The sequence below is a fragment of the Bos indicus genome, chromosome X (assembly GCF_029378745.1).
Source record: "Bos indicus isolate NIAB-ARS_2022 breed Sahiwal x Tharparkar chromosome X, NIAB-ARS_B.indTharparkar_mat_pri_1.0, whole genome shotgun sequence".
In the NCBI taxonomy this organism is placed as follows: domain Eukaryota; kingdom Metazoa; phylum Chordata; class Mammalia; order Artiodactyla; family Bovidae; genus Bos; species Bos indicus.
The window spans coordinates 78,915,984-78,941,143 of record NC_091789.1 but is presented as its reverse complement, the minus strand read 5'-3'; the positions used below and the strand labels follow the sequence as shown (position 1 = coordinate 78,941,143).

Genomic DNA, 25,160 nt, shown 5'->3' with positions numbered 1-25,160 from the left:
GTTTGTAACAATCATAAATCAGTGACTAGTGATAGGTTGAGTAGGTTACACCGCTACTGATATATTTCTATTGTCTTTTGTGAAATAAATATCTGTTGGCTCAATTAATGGACCATACTTCCATGGGAAGTATTACAAATGAAAGTGCTGCTTTAGCCTGAATTCCAATCATGATATAAAATTCAAATTAACTAAGGACAATTCAAATGCATTTTCATTTCTGAATAACCATAAAAGTCCATAAACAAGATATAACCTCAGGCTCAAGAGAGAAAAAGAGAAATACTCAACTACTACAATTAGCAAACAAACAAACAAAAAGCTAAATAAGACAAATAACAATAAATTCTTTGTATTAATAGGTATGTAGTTTGAAATTTGTATTAATAGGTATGCAACTTGTAATTTATGTAATTTGTTTAAATGATTTCCTCCTGGAGACATTAGCTAGCATTTGGTTTTTGGCCACACATTTATGAATATTTATAATTATTTTACACTGTGTAATGCTAAGAATTTGTTCATTTTATTTAATATATTTATATAGCACTTGGTGTAGAATCTTAGAAATATCAACTCCTCATACCCATAGAGAAAGGCATTGTTATCTCATTTTACAGATGAGGCAATTGAAATGTAGAAATCTTTGTGTTACTTGCCCAAATTCAAGAGCTAGTCAGTTGCAGAGCCTCAGTTTGGAAACACAAAGACTGGCTCCAGAGTCCATTTTATTGTCAACTACAAATGATGCCTCATTATTTGTAAAATATTTACATATTGTGCCATAATTATATATGCATGTACATGAAAACACGACTCAGCCTGTAAAGAATCTGCCTGCAATGCAGAAGATCCCAGTTCGATTCCTGGATTTGGAAGATCTTCTGGGGAAGGGATAGGCTATCCACTCCGTATTCTTGGGCTTCCTTGGTGGCTCAGATGGTAAAGAATCTGCCTGCAATGTGGGAGACATGGGTTCAATCCTAGGTTTGGAAGATCCCCTGGAGAAGGGAATGGATACTGACTCCAATATTCTGGCCTGGAGAATTCCATGGACAGAGGAGCCTGGCAGGCTACAGTCCATGGGGTCACTAAAAGTCTGAATGATATGACTAACACTAACATGAAAACATATATATATGGCATAGAATGCCAGAGCTATTTAAAATCCAGAAGTAAGGGAATTCTCTGGTGGTCCACTGGTTAGGATACTGTGCTTCCAATGCAACAGGCATGGGTTCAAGCCATTTTCAGGGAACTAAGATTCCAAAGCATGTGGTGCAGCCAAAAATAGTAATAATAATAATAAAATAAAATTCAGAACTAAAAGGACAACATACTAGTGCTAGAAGTGCTGTTAAACATTATTTGGCTTAACCTACATATTTCAAAGAAAAAAATGGAGGCCCAGATAAATTGACTTGCTCAAGGTCACACAGATATTCAATGGCAGAAGTGAAACAAGAACTGATGTTTTCTCACTCTCAATCTGATATTATTTTCATTTCACTAAGTTACCTTTGCTATTATTAATTTAAGGAAGTATATCATCATTTATATTTTTAATGAGTATCACCTTCAGATCTTCATTTTTCAAAGCTATATGCTTATAATCTTTGCGACCCCATGGACTGTAACCTACCAGGCTCCTCTGTCCATGGGATTTCCCAGGCAAGAGTGCTGGAGTGGATTGCCATTTCCTTCTCCAGGGGATCTTCCCAACCCAGGGATTGAACCCAGGTCTCCTGCATTGTAGACAGACACTTTACCATCTGAGCCACCAAGGAAGTCCTAATAGTGATGTCGTGTTTCACCAAATAGTCTTATAACTTATTCTTTGAAATTATCTTTGAGACTGAGTTGAGCTAATTAAGAAAACTGAGTCTTAATACACTGTGATCATATCTTGTTTTTGGCCAAAAAAGGCATTTTTAACTTGATCCTTAAACTTCATTCTTCAGACTTATTTCTGAATAACTTTTAACTGTTTCCAAAATTCAACTACCATTAAAAGACAAAGACTTTTCACCACAGGATTATTCTAAAGTATGTGGGGCAAACTCTGAGTGTAATTCTAAAGGAGAGTTCCAAAATGTTCCTGAGCAATAGGAATGTAATTGGAATAAGCATATAACTTTTCAAAGTGACAGCCTAGGAAAGACAAATTCAATTGGTTGCTTGCTTACTGATAAATTTGTTTGTTTGTTTTGAAACATATTGTTCCATCTATTTAAGCATTTTAATTTCTCGGCAACATCTTATAAATATTAGTGTACAGCTTTTTCACATCACTTGCCAGATATATTTCTAAGTATTTCATAATTTGATGGTATTATAAACATTATTTTCTAAGTTTCAGTGTCCAACTGTTCATTAATAGTACATAAATATAAACGGATATCTCTTTATTGACATGTTTTCTGGAAACCTTGCTTTATTCATTTTTTTAACTGGCAGTTTTTTTTACTGTATTTTTAAATAGACAATCATGTCATTTAAAAACAAAGATTATCTTGATTCTTCCATTCTAGTCTGAATGCATTATTTTCTTTTATCTTGCCTGGTTGCATTCGCAAGTTGTACAATGTTGTATAGAAGGAAAGAGAGCAGACATTATTTACTTACTCTCAATCTTAGGAGGAAAGAATTCAGTCTTTCACCATTAAATAAAATTTTAGCTGTAGGATGTTCCTAGATGTCCTTTATTTTTTATTTTTATTGAAGTATAATTGGTTTACAATGCTGTGTTAGTTTCTGGTGTAAAGCAAAATGACTATGTGTGTGTGTGTGTGTGTTTTCAAGTTATTTTCCATTATAGGTTATTATAAGATATTGAATATAGTTACACTTTGTTGTTTGTGATAACTTTATTTTTAAAATATATTACCACTGTAAGGAATCCAAAGTCTTAAATGTTAAAAGCATGCATGTGCTGCATTGTGTTTCTTGGGTTACTTTTCCCAGATAAATAAGTTCAAATGGAGAATACCATTCATGCTCCCAGGCAAAGGAAATTTACTAGAGATGAATATATTGGTGTGTGGTATGTAGGATATGTTGATAATACAGTTGAAGATGTTGTGAAAGTAATGAGAAAGTCAGATAGAACTAGAAATAAGAAAAAAACAAAATAACAATGTGACAGAGAAGGTCAGATGAAGTAAGTTGCAGTCTAAACAGGGGGCAGAGAAGAGAAATAGGACAGAGTGAAGAAGGGGATTAAAGAAAACTTTAAAGTTTAAATTTTGAGTTATTAATGATATCAATGATCTGCCCAGTACTGAGAAGGACAAGGAAAAAGAAGGGTCCCAGTTTTAGATAAATTTGCTATTTAGGATTGCTAGCCATTTCTTCCTCTTAGCTTATCTGTGAAGTCTTGTCAAAATAATCGATGGGCAGTTAGATAAGAGGCCAGTCATGGAACTAATGATGGAAGCACATTAACACTTGATGAATATCTTAAAATGAAAAGAATCATATTTCTCATATTTGCAGTTCTCTGTCACTGAAGTCAATCACTGAAACAAACAATTGTTAAAATGTTGCAAAGAAAACAGGAAGAAAATGAAATGATTAAATTTAAATGAATATCAAGAAGTGGTGAGCCACTTAGTTTTCAATCCAGTGATATAAAGAGTCATCTCAAACCAGCCAAGCACTGAAAATAACACCATTCACTGGAAATAATCCTTTTATTTACTGTCACCAGTTTTGGTTTAGAAGTACCTTCTCTCTTTAGCCTTCCATAAGACACATTTAAGGGAAAGATATAAGAAATAAATAAAGAGCAAGCTTCTGCCTAAATTGCTTCTAAACTCACTCTAGGCCAAATTAATTCCCTAGGCATATAGGTATCCAGAAATCCAGCTGTACTCTGATTAGATAATGACAGAAATGTAAGCAATTGCCTTATGTCAGAAATAAAAGTGAGCAAGCCAGCAGGTAAATGTAATAGGGAAAAATATAATCTTTTCTCAACTGCAGGTTTTAGGAACAAGTGCTTGTTCAACACAGTTTCAGTACTTGGTAAGTCCCCTGGGTATGATGGGGGAGGGAGTTGTCATTTCCTGCCAAAAGAAAGCAGCAGGTGGTGGTTTAAAAAAAAATAAAAATAGCACCACATTACCACAAAGAAGTATGCTCTTCCATTCTGGTGTGTGTGTGTGTGTGTGTGTGTGGTAGGAGGGTAATATTTTTTAAACTTGAGTTGATTTTATTTGCATTTCCTTTAATTGTAATACAATTCAGCTGTTTAAATGTATACTGAAAGTTGAGATTTTTTAAAAAGGCACTAAGTTTGTTTTGAGTTCTGTACTCTGCCTCAGGGCTTCCCTTGTGGCTCCATGGTAAAGATCTGCCTGCTAATGCAGGAGATACGCTTTCAATCCCTGGATCAGGAAGATCCCCTGGAAAAGGGAATGGCAATCCAACTCCAATACTCTTGCCTGGAAAATCCCATGGACAGAGGAGCCTGGCGGGCTACAATCCATAGGGTAGTAAAAGAGTCAGATGTGACTTAGTGACTACATAACAACAACAATTCTGCCTTAGTTCAGAGGTTGCAGGTAAATATGGTAACATTGTAGCTGAATTATTTTTTAAATGATAGGTGAGCATGGAAGATTAGCCGGGTCACTGTTGCCATGAAGGAGGGATTTTCTTTTTGATTGTTTTTGAAATTTCTTCAATTTGATCTCCAAACACTTATATGAATATATTTGATTGTTTTGAGGAAACTGTGGATGAAATCATAATCAGTTCAATGGTATGGCATCCAGAACAATTATTTTATCCACTGAGAGATGACTAAGAAGGAAGAACAAATTTTCCTGCTATTAAAAAATTCAGATGTGATCCTCAGTAAATAAAAAAAGGAAATTCTTTAAAAAGAGGTTTGGTAATCTTCAAATGCTTTGCAGTAGCCACTATCAATTATTAAAACAATAGCTGGAAATCACTAAATATGTTTTTAGATTTTATAATTTCAAGAGCCTTTAAGTGACATACTTCAAAAATTATACAAAACTGGATAATTGGAAAAAAAAAATATCCTACAGCCATGCAGGAGAATTTGTATTCAAATTTAGTAGGCATCTACTAAAGGTCTGCCAATGAGCATTTAGTACTGGTCTAAGTGTTGTGAGAGTTGGACCATAAAGAAATCTGAGTGCCAAAGAATTGGTGCTTTTGAACTGTGGTGTTGGAGAAGACTCTTGACAGTCCCTTGGACTGCAAGGAGATCAAAACCAGTCAATCCTAAAGGAAATCAGTCCTGAATATTCATTGGAAGGACTGATGCTGAAGCTGAAACGCCAATACTTTGGCCACCTTATGTGAAGAGTTGACTCATTTGAAAAGACCCTGATGCTAAGAAATATTGAAGGCAGGAGAAGGGGGCAACAGAGGATGAGATGGTTGGATGGCTTCACAGACTCGATGAACATGAGTTTGAGCAAGTTCCGGGAGTTGGTGATGACAGGGAAGATGCTGCAGTCCATGGGGTTGCAAAGAGTCAGACACGACTGAGTGACTGAACTGACTGAAGTGTTGTGACAGATATGTGGATGATTAGGACAGAGTTCCTGTTCACAAAAAGCTAACAATTTAGCAGTTATATAGACAACTAACTATACTATTAGTCAGGCCCCATCAGAAGGTTTGTATGCATGCTAAGTCGCTTCAGTCATGTCCAACTCTTTGTGACCCTATGGATTGTAGTCCACCAGGCTCCTCTGTCCATGGGATTCTCCAGGCAAGAATACTGGAGTAAGTTGCCATTTGCTACTCCAGGGGATCTTCCCAATCCAGAAATGGGGTCGAACTCGAGCCTCCTGTGTCTCCTGCACTGGCAGTAGTGTTCTTTACCACTAGTGCCACCTGGGAAGGAGAGCTAATTCCAATCTGAATGACTCAGAGTCTTGGAGGAAGAAATGAAATTATCAAAATTCTCTTTTCTATCAAGATTTTTTTTTTTCAAAGTGGGAAAATGAGGGTGGGGGACTGGACCTTAAAAACTTTCAGACTAAATTAAAAGAAAGAGAGAGAGAGACATTAAAAGGTACACAATATATTCAAGGTCAGCCTGGCATGGTGAAAGCCTAAGACATTTGGAAGAGTATAATAAGAGATCATGCTAAAGAGACAAAATAGAGCTTTGAATGTCAGATATTTTAAACCATCAGTGTGAATATTTGAAAGATTTTGCATAAGTTCATGATTTGCTTTATCCTGTATCTGATAAAGATATCTGTAGAAATATGTTCATCTAAAATAAGAAAGGTGTGCTATTTAACATAATAAAAAGGAAGTTGGGCTATTGCTTATGCTAAAATGTTGTAAACAGCGATAAAATATGAATGTTTGTTCCTCCTGAAATACTGCTAAGTGCTACTGATACTATGCTAGAAAGGTACAAAAAGTTTGCAGCTGCTGGTGGGTATTCTTTATTTGCTTACCTATTCATTTTACGTATGAACACTATGTTTTGAGTCAAGACAGAATAGAATCTAATCATCTTTCTGTAATAACATCTGCAAAAGACTTTGGAAGAAGGGATTTTCAGGGTTTCTTTTTTATGCTTTTCAACTACTACAGACTGCTAGAAAACAGTGAATGCTATAGATCTGCTTTTAAAGCCAAAGAATAAGATTAATGAAGGACATTGACTTGTTCTTCATTATATACCAATCTTACAAATATTTCCACTCACTGAAAAATTACCTTATTTACTAACAGAGCATTATGAAATGAAAACAAATATACAAAATTCCAATCAACTATTGGCCATGCATCAAGCTCCAGGGGCTGACATAATCCCAGGCTTAACTTCAGATGGAGTCTGTGATCCTTCTAGGACACCTCAGCCCTGTCTTAGAGAAAAGTAAAATGTCTGGATATTTGTGAATTCAGTACTTTAAAGACTGGTGTGGGATGAAAAGAGTGTCATATGAAAGGGTTCTATATTACCCAATTTTCACTATTTGTTTTCAATCAACATATATATGATGCCATCTCCAACATATATGACAACAGTTCTGGTGAGGACCTACAGAATAATCTGATGTTTGATATTTTGTACCTGAGGCATCCTTATTCCAGATTTGGGCTACAGTGACCTCCAGGTGAATATGTCATTACCTTGTTCTTAGATCATGAGTAGAGTAGATTTGACACAAGAGTCTATGAGTTTGGTCTGGGACTTGCCCCACTTAACACCCCCATACTCTTCCTTTTGGAGACAAAGCAAAGGAAACATATACCTACTCTACTAACATTTTATATTCATAATTATTTTCTCAAATGTGGTGGCTTATAAAAAAAGAAGAATATGGGAAGAAGATGCATTAGCAGTTATGTGCCATCCTCTCTGCTTCCATCTAAAGCCAAGGGACATGTACCTGTCATAGCATTTCTGTCACTGTTAGAAAATTAGTCAAGGAATCCAATAATCTTCCTTTTCAGTGACACTTTAGTGTCAATAATTAGAAAGATATCTCTAAGAGCCAAGAGTTTCCAGAAGACTCAGTTTGTTGCTGCTGAAAGGAGAAGTGTAGGACCACAGTAATTGTTCCTGGTATATGGTCACTTCTTGGACAATATACATTATCTGCCATTTAAAATTCAAAATTAAGATTGCCCTTTGTCAGATTAATTGCCTTGTTCTTGGGATATCAAATGTTCTCTGGTAATTTTTCAGAGTAGTTACTGAAGTCTCTATGAGTACTTTTTAGGGCTTTTTACTGAGGGCTAACTAATTCCTTTTTGCCATTTGTACTTTAGTATTTAAAATTTAATTCTAAATAATTTTTCATAAGGATCCTTTATGAAGTTTCTGAAGACCCCAGTGTCTTCTGAGAAGCTTCCACATTTACTTTCCTTTTAATAAACAAAATACTATACACTTTGAATAATATAGTGTGGAGAAATGGCTCCAAATTACAAGTAAAACACAAGTAATGGTGGAAAGTTGAAATTACTAAGTACCAAGACCAGAAACATCAGATACACTGAGTAGAAAGGCAAAGGATGCAAAAGTTCTGAGGTCTATTACAACATGATCCAGAAATTCTGAGTTTGTATGAAGTAGTGACATTCCTCAAGAAAAGTTACTAGGTTTAAATTACAGGACTCTATCTTTAAAGGTGGGAGGCTGATATCCCAAGCCAAAACTCTCTGTATAAGGCAAAAGGCTTATCCTTAAGAAAAAGGAGTTTGGACTCCAGCCAACAAATGGGAAAGGGCTTTTTCTTTCTTCTTTCTTAAAGCAAGGAGTTTGGGCAATTCATGAATTTACATCACAGTAGGTAGTTACCTACATCTCAAAGCAAGGCCAACCCTGGACTGAGGTCCTGGAGACTGGTTTAATTTTCGACTTCATGCTTGCCCTTTTTACTAAAACTCATAAGGTTTGTTTCAGTTCAGTTCATTTCAGTCACTCAGTCATGTCAGACTCTTTGCGACCCGATGAATCGCAGCACGCCAGGCCTCCCTGTCCATCACTGTCCCTCCCTGTCCATCCAAACTCCCGGAGGTCACTCAGACTCACATCCATCGAGTCGGTGATGCCATCCAGCCATCTCATCCTCTGTTGTTCCCTTCTCCTCCTGTCCCCAACCCCTCCCAGCATCAGAGTCTTTTCCAATGAGTCAACTCTTCACCTGAGGTGGCCAAAGTACTGGAGTTTCAGCTTTAGCATCATTCCTTCCAAAGAAATCCCAGGGCTGATCTCCTTCAGAATGGACTGGTTTACTTATCCACTTTCACAGACTATTAATCATGTGAAGCACTGGATACTTTGTTTGGATACACTCTCAAACAGAAAATTGCAAGAAAGAGCTGCAAAAAAAAAAAAAAAAAAGGGGGGGTGGTGGGCAGAAAGACTTGATTATCTTGGACCTTAGTTTATTTTTTGGAAGCTTATAATTTTACTTAAAAAAAAAAAAACTTTCTTGCCCAAATGCTCATGTATGGCCTCAGACACAAGGTGAACATTCAAAAGAGCTGAGGAAAATCCCCACAGCCCTGTCAGCACTGAGAACAGGAAATACGTACAGTTTTCCCACCATAACAGCTTGTGATCTTCTCATCACTTCTATAAAACTGAAAATATTTTAAATGTAATGTGTAGAATTGAACTTTGTAAAATGGTTACTTGTATTTTAAATAGAAAGTTATATGCACTATGTTTGCCCAGGGATCATATTTTGAGAAGCTTTGTTTAAGAAAAAAGGAAAGACTAAACATAGACACCTATAAATCACGTGGATAAGAGCAAGACCCTAAGACATGAGAGCTGTCTAAGAAAAAACTAAGTTTTTTAATGAATGGCAGAAACAAGAAAGTGGATAGTGGCTAAACTAAGTTTTAATTATCAGTACAGATTTCAACACCTTCTGCAGTCCCCCAATCAAATATCAGTTGGTATGCCCTGGTCTCTAGGATGAGAAGTGATTGTGAACTAGGATATTTGAGAAAAAGCAACATGACTGGGCATTATCATTGGTGATGTGAAATTGAGTGATGACCTTCCCTCTTTCTCCAAATAATTAAAAGTGCACTACTCAGAGCAGAGGAACAAGATGCCCAATCTGCTGGAGAGGAACTGTGCTTCAGATCTGAAAAGAAACATTTAGACTTGGCTAAGTGAAACTTTCCAGTAAAATAATAACTGTAGATAGCTGCTTTGTCTGTCCACACAAAGATATTTCCTCCCTTCATGTATCTGGCCTATTGGGGAGTCATAGATGCCAGAGATAAGGGAAGTTGGGAACATGATTAGATATGGTATGTATACAGAATACCTCTTTCTAAAATAAAAATTCTGATGGAACATTCTCTCTAGAAGAATTAACCAGGTAAAGACTTTCTAAAAGTATTTGCTTACTGAACTGTATTCAGCTCTTAGACACAGTTGCTGGGCAGGTTTCCTGGAAATACTGTAAGCTATTTGACTCTGAAGATTTTCAAAAGTGAAAGTAGCAAGCACATTGCCTGGCAAATGATAAATGCTGAATAACTATTTGCTTAATAAATATTGGATGAACCCAATACATTCAAGACATAGTTCTAAGTGTTCCAGAGGATATAGAAGTACATAAGACTAAACCCCAGACTTCAAGAATTTTCTGGCCTTGTTGTGGTAGAGTGGGGTGAAAAGGGGCAGAGGCATAAATAAAACGAGTTACTAACCAAAAAGCAGAAGTATATGCTTTAATGGAAGTATAAATGGGGATTTTAAAAGGAGTTAGGACAACAACAATAAAGTTTCCATGAAGAACTGGAAATTTGAGAGAGGTCTTCATAAATAAGTAGGACTGCTATGCAAAACAAAAAAATGATATTCCAAGCTGGGCAACAGAATGAGCAAAATCTATTTGTTGAGGAAGAAAAAGTCAATTTGAATGGTATGGAGCTCAGTTTGGCTGGAGTTCTTGGCACATGAGAACACTGGAAGACAAAATTTTAAACGTTGATGGCACTCTATTGATTTCCAGGAAGCCATTGATTTCCAGACTATGTATTTTGTAATTTGTTGGGCAAAAGGAAGCCATTAGTGCTTTTTAAGGATCTCATTTAAAGGAAAAAGATAAAGGAAGAGGTAGAGAGATAAATTAATAAACCCCTGAACTAGAGTAAAAACAATGCAATTTAAGGAATAATATGATTATGAAAAATAATGCAGTTGCAGAAAGTAGTAAAAATAAGAATGTTGGTAATTAAGCACTTATGTACTATCAGTTCAGTTCAGTCGCTCAGTCGTGTCTGACTCTTTGCCACCCCATGAATTTCAGCACGCCAGGCCTCCCTGTCCCTCACAAACTCCTGGAGTTCAATCAGACTCATGTCCATTGAGTCAGTGATGCCATCCAGCCATCTCATCCTCTGTCATCCCCTTCTCCTCCTGCCCCCAATCCCTCCCAGCATCAGAGTCTTTTCCAATGAGTCAACTCTTCACATGAGGTGGCTAAAGTACTGGAGTTTCAGCTTTAGCATCATTCCTTCCAAAGAAATCCCAGGGCTGATCTCCTTCACAATGGACTGGATGGATCTCCTTGCAGTCCAAGGGACTCTCAAGAGTCTTCTCAAACACCACAGTTCAAAAGCATCAATTCTTCGGTGCTCAGCTTTCTTCACAGTCCAACTCTCACATCCATACATGACCACAGGAAAAACCATAGCCTTGACTAGATGGACCTTTGTTGGCAAAGTAATGTCTCTGCTTTTGAATATGCTATCTAGGTTGGTCATAGTTTTCCTTCCAAGGAGTAAGCATCTTTTAATTTCATGGCTGGAGTCACCATCTGCAGTGATTTTGGAGCCCCCCAAAATAAAGTCTGACACTGTTTCCACTGTTTCCCCATCTATTTCCCATGAAGTGATGGGGCCAGATGCCATGATCTTCATTTTCTGAATGTTGAGCTTTAAGCCAACTTTTTCACTCTCCACTTTCACTTTCATCAAGAGGCTTTTTAGTTCTCTTCACTTTCTGCCATAAGGGTGGTATCATCTGCATATCTGAGGTTATTGATATTTCTCCCGGCAATCTTGATTCCAGCTTGTGCTTCTTCCAGTCCAGCGTTTCTCATGATGTACTCTGCATGTAAGTTAAATAAGCAGGGTGACAATATACAGCCTTGACATACTCCTTTTCCTATTTGGAACCAGTCTGTTGTTCCATGTCCAGTTCTAACTGTTGCTTCCTGACCTGCATACAGATTACTCAAGAGGCAGGTCAGGTGGTCTGGTATTCCATCTCTTTCAGAATTTTCCACAGTTTCTTGTGATCCACACAGTCAAAGGCTTTGGCATAGTCAATAAAGCAGAAATAGATGTTTTTCTGGAACTCTCTTGCTTTTTCCATGATCCAGTGGATGTTGGCAATTTGATGTCTGGTTCCTCTGCCTTTTCTAAAACCAGCTTAAACATCTGGAAGTTCACGGTTCACGTATTGCTGAAGCATGGCTTGGAGAATTTATTATGTAGGGTGGCTCAATTATCACATTGACTCTCTAAGTTAGGTACTATGATTATTCTCATTTATCAATGAGAAATTAAAGAATTGGAGAAGTTTAATGATACAACCAAAGTTGCACAGCTATTAATTTAAAAAGCAAGAATTTAAACTCAAATAATTCTGACTCCTAAACATATGTTATTTCCCCCATAGTACACTATCTTCCCCTCAGGAACCAGTTTGGAAATGGAAAACAAATGACAACGAGTCAATGCCTCCAAGACTTTGAGACAACCTGGGAAAACATGGATGAGCTTAACAGCAGTGAAGAAGTCAGGAGTAAAAACTGGTTTGAAGTTTCGAGGGATGATGATTTTTGTATAAGATACATTGATGTTTATAGTCAAATGATTTTATTTACTGAAAGTATTTCATTGAATAAATACTGAGCACTTACTTGTGTTTTCCACAGTCCTTGGTGCTGTTTTAAGGCAAGTAAACAAAATATACAAGAATCCTTGTTATCTTGGACTTTGCATTCTAGTAGGGAAAATATATGAAAACAAAATAAGTAATAATCAAAGAGTATGGTAGTTATGACTGGAAATGAGTAAAATAAATACTAAAGGGAGATAGGAAGTGTTAGAGGTGAGCTTCAGTTTTAAATAGGCAGATAGGGGAAAGAAAAACTCATGAAAATGTTCCACTTGGGTAAAGATCTGAAGGGGGCAAGGAAGTAAGGCACATACATAACTAGGTTAAAGCATTTCAGGTACAGGAAACTGCCAATTCAAATGCTTTGAGATGAAAATATTATTGGTCTGTTCACCTCACAGCAAGAATGATAGAATTGCTGGAGCAGAGTTCAAAGGGGAGAATCATAGAAGGTGAGGTCAGAAGAGTAACCAGGGGCCAGATCGGATAGGTGACATAGGCTGTTTGTTGTAAGAACTTTTATTTTTTCTCTGAGTGAGATGAAAATACATTAGGAGATTTATCAAAGACACAACATGATCTGACAAGATATGCCATATTTCATTTTAGTACATATATAATGTTTATTGTAGACATTATACAAGAGTCTATAATAGCACCTATAGATCTTATAATAGGAACTACCATTATGTCCTCATCCAGGATCACTTCCCAGAAATAAGAGCTTCAAGAGCAAAAATTTGTCAACATTTTAAGATGGTAAGTATAATTAGACTGCTCTTTAGTCAATATTGGAAACTAAAATATTCACTAGGAATGTATAAAATAGTGCATTTGTACACATCCTTGAAGGAAATGGATTTTGTATAAATAGATATTGCTTCATTTTCATAAGTTGAATTCTGAGATGATGATAAAATGTCCAAAAGAAGAGGTGATATATATTCAGGAAGAGAGCGACTGCTCAAGATTGACATGTAGATTTAAAGCCACTGACTGTGATAGGAGAGGTGAATGTTCGTTAGAGGTTACTATATATATTTTTTAACTTCTGATTTCTAATCAGTGACATTAGCAGGTGATGATTTCTATATATGGGCTTCTCCAGTGGCTCAGTGAATAAAGAACCCACTTTCAATGCATTTGACACAGGAGATGCAAGTTCAACTCCTGGGTTGGGAAGATCCCCTGGAGAAGGGCATGGCAACCCACTCCAGTATTCTTGTCTGGAGAATCCCATGGACAGAGGAGCCTGATGGGATACAATCCATAGGGTTGAAGAGTTGGACACAATTAAGCATACATGCACACATGACTTTTATACATAAACAGTTAAAAGGAGGTTGAAAAACCAGGGTTTGTGATTTTTTGGTCGTCCACCTAATTTTGCCTGCCACATAATCAAAGTCACTACCTGTGAAAATATTTCAAAGATATATTTCAGTTTGGAGGCTAAACAATCTAATTTTAACCACTCTTTCAGCATCAACTTTTATTATTACAGTCATGCTTCTTTGTGTTTTATGACACCATCTCTCTATTTCCTTATATGAGAAATCTGAAGTATTTAACCTCATCAATCTGCATGCCTAGTTCATATCATTCATCAGGATGTTTAATTAAAGTATGTAACATATCTTGAACAAAATGTGCTGTTCTACTTACCAGGCAATTGAGGCAAAATAATAACAATAATAATTCCTTCAGGGGCTGAATCAAGCCTACTTCAAGCCACATGGATTTGATAATCCAAAGCAGGATGTTTTATAATTCCTATTTCATTTCTGTTCTTCCCTCATATCTTTAAAGTCAGTTACGTCCTCCTGGATTTCAGCAGCCTTGAGGTAACTATCCATGCCCTTAAGTTAAAATTTGTTTTAGAACAAAGATTGTGGACCTAACTGGGTCAACTTTCTGGAAATTTTGAATCTTTGTACTGATGTTGTCTTGCATAATTGAAAAGTGTCTTAATAACCCATGTTAATGGAAGTATTTAAAGAGAGGCTAGTTGCCCACTTATTTTCAGACATCTGGGAAATATTTGAACCAAATCAGTGGCCTCTGAATGATGATTCAAGGACAAATGCTGGGTTGGCTGTATCTTAATTATATAGAGATCTTTTAAAAATACAAATTCCAGGCCTTAAACACTGACTCAGAATTTCTGGGGGAAACACTGGGAAGTCTAAGGAAAGCTATAATTTTTTTTAAACTTCCCCAGGTGAGTCTGATAATCAGTGATGTTTGTGGTCTATATCAGAGCCTCTCAAATGTTAACATGCCTAAGAATCACTTGTGGTTCTTCTTAAATTGCTGATTGTTATGCAGCAGGTTCCAGGTAGGACTTGAGATTCTTCTGCATTTCTAATAAACTCTTAAGTAATGCTGAGTCATGTATCATATTTTGAGTAGTAAGGAGCTAGATTACTTCTCAGATTCCTTCTAGCTATACTCTCTTGTGATTCTAAAGTGCCTTATGGAACTTGTGTCTATCACCCTTACTCATGTCAGAACTTTCCATTAATGGTAATAGATTTTTCTACACATAAGCTTTTTTTGTTTTTGCAAAAACAAGATTTTTTAAATTAAATTTTAATTTTAATTAAATTAAAATTGTAATTAACTTTTAAAAATTTATTATTTTTGCAAGATAATAATTGGCTTTCTTTTTTTTTTTTTTCATTTGCAGTTCTGACTTTGTTTTCAACACATAACTGAGAAAGTCCCAGGAAGCTGACCCATCCAAGTCAATCATCTCTGAAGAGTTGCAGACACACTAAGTACTAGAGTAAACCTTTCTTCTATGTGAGCCAAAAAAAGAGAAAAACAACCTGCCAAACACCAGTAAAGAGATGACTATCATCGTATGGGAATTTGAAGAGCTTCTATATGGCACATTCATGATCCAAATGGGAGAGGATCAGCCCTCATAATGTCTCAGAAGGCCTTTTAACTGAGTAACAAGAAGGGGAAGTTATAATAGCTTGTCATCTGTGCTTGCACATTAGACTTCCAGGTAGTTAATGTAGACAAATTCAAAGCAAACATGCAGGTAGTTCTTTGAAAAGCCCCCAAATCATGTTTAGAAGCTCTGACCAATGCAATAAAAAGGAAGTTATTCTATATTCAGTTTCTCCAGCCCATCGATGATCAATCTTTCAGAAAGAGCAGTAGTAGATTGTAAATTTAGATTTTTAACCACCATTTAGCAAAGGCAGCTTCTCTAGAAACAAACATGACTGCTAATGACACGTGTGCTGAGATCAATAGAGACAACACAGATTCCCGATACTTCATCTATGCTGTGACATACACTGTCATTCTTGTGCCAGGTCTCATAGGGAACATATTAGCCTTGTGGGTATTTTATGGCTATATGAAAGAAACCAAACGGGCTGTGATATTTATGATAAACCTGGCCATTGCTGACTTACTACAAGTCCTCTCCTTGCCCCTGAGGATCTTTTACTATTTGAATCATGACTGGCCATTCGGGTCTGGCCTCTGCATGTTTTGTTTCTATCTGAAGTATGTCAACATGTATGCAAGCATCTACTTCTTAGTCTGCATCAGTGTGCGGAGATTTTGGTTTCTCCTGTACCCCTTTCGCTTCCATGACTGTAAACAGAAGTATGACCTATACATCAGCATTTCTGGCTGGTTGATAATCTGCCTTGCTTGTCTGCTATTTCCTCTCCTCAGAAGCAATGATGACACCCCTAGCCACAGAACCAAATGCTTTGTGGATCTTCCTACCAGGAATGTCAATCTAGCTCAGTCTGTTGTCATGATGACCATTGGCGAGTTGATTGGGTTTATCACTCCTCTTCTGATTGTCCTGTTTTGCACCTGGAAAACAGTTTTATCACTGCAAGATAAATATCCTGTTGCACAAGACCTTGGAGAGAAAAAGAAAGCCTTGAAGATGATTCTAATATGTGCAGGAGTTTTCCTAATTTGCTTTGCACCTTATCACTTCAGTTTTCCTTTAGATTTCCTGGTCAAGTCCAATGAAATTAAAAGCTGCCTAGCCAGAAGGGTGATTCTAATATTTCATTCTGTTGCCTTGTGTCTTGCTAGTCTGAATTCCTGCCTTGACCCAATCATATACTACTTTACCACTGATGAGTTCAGAAGACGGCTTTCAAGACAAGAGTTGCATGATAACATAAAACTCCATGCAAAATCACTTGTGAGCAACCACACCACATCAATCGTGTCAACTGAATTATGTTAAATTAAAAAAAAAATGGATGTGAACTGAAGTATATTAGAACATATTTGCAATACTCCTAGCTACTGGGAAGTAATCACAGCAAGCACTCAAAGCTTTTCAGTTATGCTCTATCTTATCTATATGAAGATTTCATGTCTTCATAACACAATCTATTTAGAGCATTATATTCCACTATCATTAATGTTGATATGTCCTTGTAGTAATTTATCATAAAGTCTTTAAGATTTAAGCTCTAAAATTTCAGTGACATACTATATGCACATGCTTTCAGCAGGAGTCAGTAGTTTTATCTGTGAACCTAAGATACAGAGAGATAATTAGCTTGAACTCATTTTAAGCACTTGGTTTTGTTACAATGGACACTGAATTTCTTTATATTTAGAAACAATGTAGTTGTCTATTTATACTAGTAATCACAGTTTATATCCCAATATCATGTTTTAGTTGTCTTTTTTTTCAGTTGTCTTTAAGTAGGATAGGCAATATATTATTTTGTGAAACAGTGTTATAAACATGGACCATTTTGATCTTCTATATGTGATTATACTCTTGAGTCTGAAGACTCAAATAGCTATTTCCTTCATTTAAGTATCAGTATGAAAAATCATCTATCACATCGATTAATAGAATGAAAATCTGAACTAAGGCCTCTGATATGTTTAAAATAAGAATAAGAAACTAATTCACATACTGTCTATGACTGTATAAATTGCCATATTTAATCTATCCAGGGCAGGTAGCTTATCAAAGTTCATATAATGTGACCCACATTGTCTTTAAAGGTCCAGGAGAAAGCATATGCATGATAATCACAGTTCTGATTCTCTTAAACTATTTCCAGACAGCACCTTTAAAGACATATATATCTTTCAAATAAAGAAAGTGTCCACTATGCTTCTAGAGTGACATTGAGATACCTGAGAGGCTACTGCACTTTCTGAGCCTATACAAGAAACAGTGCACTAAGTTTAGGCAAGAGCAAAAAGATAAAAGTTATTTTTTACTTTTAAGTGGCAACTATCAGGCTACATTCAGAAGCCAGAGTAAGATCTAGAAGCAGACAGGCATGTAGACTCATGCCTGTCTCAGTAATTTTTTTGATCCAGCTTTGCTCCAGTCATACTATTCTAAGGCCAGTACAGCCTCTTCCAAGGCAACTGGGAAAGTCAATTTCTCCCCTGTTGAGAAAAGTGCAGAAGATTAATTTTGGCGACATCGGGCACCTGTTAAAATGCCTTGCCTAGTAATACCTGTTTAGATCTAGTATGCAAGAAACAGACCTAGAATATGAGTAGCAATTAAACCTGAGGTCTTAAATATTAGAATACTTTGAAAAATATTTTGGCAAACAGCTCTAACTTTTAAAACATGCTTTAATTAAAATCTGTGAGGTATATAACACAGATAATTCTGGCCTGGAAGGAATGTGAAAATCAAAGAAGAGCTCCATCATATATACAGGAAAGGAGTTATTTTAGACACACAGTTATGCTATTAAGACTTTTGGGGGGATTAGTGAAATCAAAGTGAATTCTAATATCTTAGATGAATGGAAAAATTTCTAATCTTTTCTCTAGACAAGTGTTGATTTGCTTGTACTTTGTTATGAAAATATTATCCTGTTAGAAGACTGACTTTTTACTGCTAGCAATAGTGTATGTATCTATCTCCTAATTGTTCATGGTAAGGATGTGCTAAATGAGTTCTAAAAAAGTGGTAAATTGTGTTTTAAAATGAGTAACTGTAACTATGTCTAGTCTATTTGCTTTAAAGTGATTTGTGTTTGACCATAATTTAGTGTTGTAATGGGATCAGAAGTAATAATTTTGTGGGTACTTGTAATGAGAAACTTGTCTATATAATATGTGTTTACTAGTTTCTATATTATCATGAACTACACTTTTAGGGTCATTTGGGGGAGACCTGTGATTTAATTTCATTAATGTATTAATTTCACTTTAAACATACCTGTTATCTTAAAGAGGAAAAAATATTTCCAGGAGATTACTGAACTTCTTAGAGGAAATTTTGAGGTTAGAGCCCATTTATGAAGCAGTCCAGGAGTCCTTGAAAATTATTTATGTCATTTGAGAAAAGTACAGAGAGAACAAGTGTCCAGTGTTCTTATGCTGCTTAGCTAAGAACTACCACTTCTCTTCAGGTTTGCCCATCTAAGTTTGTATTTAATGTTGTGATTTACTTTATTAACCCCTTTTCACCATGAATATGCTTTGTCTTCTATTCCCTTGTTCTAGTCAGTAACTGATCAGTCTATTCACACTAAGGTACTAAGGACTAATGTTAGCTTAATATTAATTTGCCTAAAAATATCTGAATTCTAGGCCTTAGGGATGAATTTTATCTCAAAGTGTAAATATTTTGTTTTAATGGAGTGATTAAAAGCACTGAAACAGACTAGAAAGAACGATATTTTGAAGAAAGTGGGTCTTAGAGCAGTGCCTTTCAGATTACATATGGTAAATAAATACCTACTTTGCTTACCATGATGGGGATGCCATATATATATATATATATATATACATACATATATACAAATACCTATTTATTATACTAATACCTGGCCTATACTAAGTTTAGGCCAGAACAAAAAGATACAAGTTATTTTTTTACTTTTAAGTGGCAACTATCAGGCTACATTCACAAGCCAGAGTAAGGTCTAGAGGCAGCCAGTCATGTAGCCTCTAGAGTCCTCAGTAATTTTTTTGGTCCAGCTTTGCTCCAGACATACTATTCTAAGGCCAGTACAGACTCCACCAAGGCATCTGGGACTGATTGGAGTGATTTCCATGTTATTATTATTCTCATTATTGTTATTATTATTATATTAAAATGGTGTATACATTTTCATTGTCACTTGGTTAAGCAACTAATTCTGTTAACCTGTAATTCCATGAAAAGGAACCATCTGCCCTATGGACAACAGAACAAACTATATTGGTCTGAAAGGGTGCATAAGTGGAACTCTTGTGCAACTTCATTTTTATATCATCTTTTTGTTTTTATTCCCAATACACTGTGAAAATGTTGATTTGTAATGTATTTATATTTATAATTTATAATACACATTTTTATAATAAAGATGGTCTTTGTATTTGCATAAAAATTTCTGTCCCCAGAATTCCATGTATATATAGCCAGTTTTTCAGCAAACTGATGTAATTGAGAATCTTTGTCAGTATTCTCAACTACATGGATAGTAAGTTCTCTGAGGCTCTACTCTCCCTTTCTCTCTGGAGTGTTGCATACTATTTTCAAATGGAAAGATAAACCACTTCCCCAACCTACCTTACACTTGCCCTCCACTCTTCCCATAAACAGAATCTTTACTATCCACACTCTGCTAAGATTATTCCCTATCCTCACTTGTTGACCAAGTTATTCTAATGACTTAAATACTTGTACTTGTTAGAGTATAGTCTTTTGGGAAGAAAAGGAGATGAGGAGAAAGAAAGAATGTTTTCTATTTAGTTTTAAGAGTTTTTAAGACTCAATATTTTGATTTTCCGTATAGTTTAGCAGAGGAAAAGCTATCATTCACTGTATCCTTCTGCTCTTAGCAAAACATATTTCCATAAACAATGAAATAAAACAAAAAGTGAAGTCAGGGCAATTGTCTCTGGCTCTCCTCTCATCTTAGTTATCTTCCTTCCACTTTAGCAACTCTTTCATCTCACTATATTCCTTTCAGGAGGCCCAAGTGTCTTCTGAAATAACAAAGTTGTTATAAATTACACATTTTGACTGCTGCAGAGAAATTTTCCTAGAAAGTGGTAAAGGATTTCCCAAGAAGAAATTTCTGATGTTTTAGTAGACTTCAAGAACATAATGGGATTTAAATATGGGATTTGCCCACACTTTAAATGTCCTCAAATAAAGTGCATTCCTCCTATGTGCCTTCCTGAAGCCAATTCAGAAGTGATCCCACTGCCATCACTGTACTATATTTTGAGGGGAAAAAAGTAAAAGATGAATTCTCAAGTAAGTGTGGCTCTTTCAACTTATTTATTCCTCAACAATTAAAGGATGTGATGTGTGTTTGAGGGGTGGGAGGTGAACTATAACTTTCTTGAACACAGACCATTTCTTCAGCAGTACTTCCTCAGTCTTAACCACTTACTTGATTTTTCCAAGACCATATTTCTTCTACTTTTTTTGGCTAGGTTCTCTTCATCTAATTCCTTACTGAAAATTTTCTGATTCATCTATAGTCATAGCCCTTATTTAAGGGCTTAAATTTGCCTTTTTGGACATCTTCAAGGAATAATAGAACAACTGCTCCTTCGTAGGGGTAGGCTATAATTAGGCTATCACTCTCACCCCAATATCTTTCTCTCAGCTTTGCTTCTGAAGCAAAAGAGAAGATCCTGCAAAAAAAAAAAAAAAAAAAAAAAAAAGAAGAAGATACTGGAGTATCAGCAGAAACTCTAAGGTCAGGAGTGAGTGGAATGATATATCCAATGTTGAAAGATAGAAATTGCCAACCAAGAAAACTTTATCTGACAATGGTATCTTTCAGATAAGAGGAAGAAATAAATGTTTCCCCAGTCAATTGCTGAGGGAGTTCACCACCACTAGACCTGCCTTGAAAGAAATGTTGAAAATTCTTCAAGCTGAAATGAAAAAACACTTATCAGTGGCAGGAAAACCTGTGAAAGTACATGACACACTGGTAAAGATGAAAGTCAGATTCAGAAAACCATAACTCTATATTAGGATGTTGTATTAATTGCTCAATTATAGTAAAAAAAAAAGGAAGAGAGTAGAAAAAATAACTATAGCTACCATAAATTGTATTATAAACAAATACATGGCATAAAAAGAAGTAAATTGTAACATCAATTATATGAAAAGAGTAAAAGAGTGGAGCTTTTATAGGCATGCAAAGATAAGTTGCTATTAACTGGAAATGGACTACTCAGAAACCTAGACTAGATCTACAAAAGACAAAGAAAGGGGAAACAAAGAATACCACCATGGAAACTAACCAATTTATAAAAGTATGTAGAGACAGAGAGAAAACAAAACAATGGAAATACAAAATAGTCAGAAAGTTATTAATAAGATGTTATAAATATGTTCTTACTTAGCAATAATTAGTATAAATATAAATGGATTGAACTTATCAATCAAAAGTCATATAGTGACTGGATGGGTTTAAAAAAGAAAAACAAGACCCAACTATATACTGCCTAAAAGAGGCCCATTTCAGATTTAAGAACACACATAAACCTGAAGTGAAGAGATTAAAAAAGATATGAAAGTGGAAACCAAAAGAAAGTGGGGTAGCTATACTTATATCAGACAAAACTGAGTTTAAGTAAAGAAAGGACATGAGACAGAGAAGTTAAGATATGCTTCATTAAAAGAATTAATGCATCAAGAAGATGTAATAATCATAAATATGTGCAAACCAAACATTGAGGTACCTAAATATTTTAAGTAAACACCAATAGTTCTGAAGAGAGAAATAGACAGCAATGCAATAATAGCAGGGGATTTAATTCATTGTTATTTAGTCCCTAAGTCATGGCCAACTCTTTTGCGACCCCATGGACTGTAGCCCACCAGGCTCCTCTGTCCACGTGATTTCTCAAGCAAAAATACTGGAGTGGGTTGCCATTGTCTTCTCCAAGGAATCTTCCCAACCCAGTGATCAAACCTGCATTGGCAGGCAGATTCTTTACCACTGAACCACCAGGGAAGCCAGGAAATGTTAATACCCTACTTTCAAAAATGGATGAATCATCCAGACAGAAAACCAAGAAAGAAACAATGGATTTAAACCATACATTATAGCAAGTGAACCTAAAAGACATTTATACATTATTCCATCCAACAACAGCAGAATGCATATTCTTCTCAAGTACACACAAGACATTCTCAGGGATAGATCATATAAGACATAAAATAAATCTTAGCAAATGTAAAAAGATTGAAATAATAATATCTAGTATCTTGTTTGACCACACATTTCTAATATGAAACCAGATATCAACAGGAAAACTGAAAAAATCTACAAATATGTGGAAACAAAGCAACACACTTCAAAACAACCAATAGGTCAAAGAAATCAAAATGAAAATCAAAGAATATCTAAAGTCATTTGAAAATAGAAACACAAATCACCAAAACCTAGGGGCATCGCAAAAGCAGTTCTGAGAGGAAAGTTTATAGTGACAAATGCATATATTAAGAAATTAGAAATATCACAAATAAAAAACCTAAAATTGCACTTCAAGGAATTAATAAAATTAGAGCAAAGCAAACCCAAAGTTAGGAAAGAGAAGGAAACAATAAAGATTGCAGTATAAAATAACAAAATGAAGATCAAAAAAGAGAGGGAGAGAGAGAGAACGTCAAAGAAACCAGTGAGACTACTATGAAAAGATATATGTCATCAAAGTAAAAAAAAAAAAAAAAAAAAAGGTAGATAACATGGAAGAAATGGATAATTCCCTAGAATCATAAAGCCTGTCAAAACTGAACTAGAAAGAAATAATATGAACAGACCATACAATATTTGTCCAATACACAAAGAATTGAGTTAGTAATCAAAAACTTTGAAAGATGAGCAACAATGTGTCAACAAATAGGATCACCTAGGAGAAATTGAAAAATTCTTAAAAAACATACAACTTATAAAATTGAATCAGGAAGAAATAGCAAATTTGAATCTACCATTTACTCTTAAGGAGATTGAATCATTAAACAAGTCTCTCAGAAAAGAGCAGAATCATATTGCTTCAAAGATGAATTTTAACAAACATATAAAGAAGAATTAACACCACTATTTCTTAAACTATTCCAAAAAAAAAAAAATCATAGAGAATGAAACACTCCCAAACTCATCTTATGAGTTTAGTATTATCTCGATATCAAAACCAGAACACTACTAGAAACAAAAATTATGGGTCAATATCCCTGGAAAATATAGATGCAAAATTTTTCAATAAAATACTAACAGATTGAATTCAGTAGGGCATTAAGAGATCATTCACCATGATCAAGTGGGACTTACCCAGAGATGCAAGTATGCATCAATATATGCAAATCAAAAAATGGGCCAAAGAACTAAACAGACATTTCTTCAAAGAAGACATACAGATGCCTAACAAACACATGAATAGATGCTCAACATCACTCACTATCAGAGAAATGCAAATCAAATCCACAATGAAGTACCATCTCACGCCGGTCAGAATGGCTGCTATCAGAAAGTCTACAAACAATAAATGCGGAGAGGGTGTGGAGAAAAAGGAACCCTCTTACACTGTTGCTGGGAATGGAAACTAGTAAAGCCACTATGGAGAACAGTGTGGAGATTCCTTAAAAAACTGGAGGGATGGTACGGGGAGGGAGGTGGGAGTGGGGTTCAGGATGGGGAACACGTGTATGTCCATGGTGGATTCATGTTGATGTGTGGCAGAACCAATACAATATTTAAAGTTAAAAAAAAAAAAATATATATATATATATATATATATATATATATATTCTTTACTAAAGCAGTTGTCAAATTTTTGACCTTAAGACCCCTTTCATTTATTAAAAATTATTGAAGATGTCAAAGCACATTTATGTAGATTATACCTGTTGTTATTTACTCCTTTGGAAATTAAAACTGAGAAACTTTTGAAATGTTTAATTTACTAAAATAAAAAAAAATAAACAGATTGCATGTTAAAAAAAAAAAAAAAAAACTATAAATAGAACTGCCTTATGACCCAGCAATTCCACTGCTGGGCATACACACTGAGGAAACCAGACTTGAAAGAGACATGTGTACCCCAGTGTTCATCACAGCACTGTTTATAATAGCCAGGACATGGAAGCAATCTAGACATCCATTGGCAGATGAATGGATAAGAAAGCTGTGGTACATATACACAATGGAATATTACTCAGCTATTTAAGAGAATGTATTTGAATCAGTTCTAATGAAGTGGATGAAATTGGAGCCTATTATACAGAGTGAAGTAAGTCTGAAAGAAAAACACCAATACAGCATAATAATGCATATATATGAAATTTAGAAAGATGGTAATGATGAACCTATATGCGAGACAGTAAAAGAGACACAGATGCAAAGAACAGACTTTTGGACTCTGTGGGAGAAGGCAAGTGTGGGATTATTTGAGAGAATAGCATTGAAACATGTATTTTATCATATGTGAAATAGATCCCCAATCCAGGTTCGATGCATGAGACAGGGTGCCCAGGGCTGGTGCACTGGGATGACCCTGAGGGATGGGATGGGGAGGGAGGTGGGAAGCAGGGTCAGGATGGGGAACACATGTATACCCATGGCTGATTCATGTGCATGTATGGCCAAAACCACCACAATATTGTAAAGTAATTAGCCTCCAATTAAAAAACAAACAAACAAACAAACAAAAGAAACAGACGTGGCCCATCCCAGAGCTGGCATCTAGTGAAGGAAATCAATACTATATATATATATATATATATATATATATATACACAAATCAATTAATACCTCACTTTAACAGAATG

General features: G+C 35.6%; 1 protein-coding gene across 20 annotated transcripts in view; it reads left to right on the top strand.

Moving 5' to 3' along the window:
• Window positions 1-19,749, top strand: part of GPR174 (G protein-coupled receptor 174) — a 39,640-nt gene extending 19,891 nt beyond the window's left edge. For 2 of the 20 annotated variants that reach the window (XM_070784523.1, XM_070784525.1), the window contains exons 3-5: window positions 13,091-13,147; window positions 14,198-14,232; window positions 15,078-19,749. In XM_070784523.1, coding sequence (XP_070640624.1) covers window positions 15,624-16,625 — 1,002 coding nt within the window. In that variant the 5' untranslated portion in view covers window positions 13,091-13,147; window positions 14,198-14,232; window positions 15,078-15,623 and the 3' untranslated portion in view covers window positions 16,626-19,749. The other 18 variants (XM_070784509.1, XM_070784515.1, XM_070784526.1 and 15 more) reach the window with 16 other exon arrangements.
• Window positions 19,750-25,160: the final 5,411 nt, after the last annotated feature.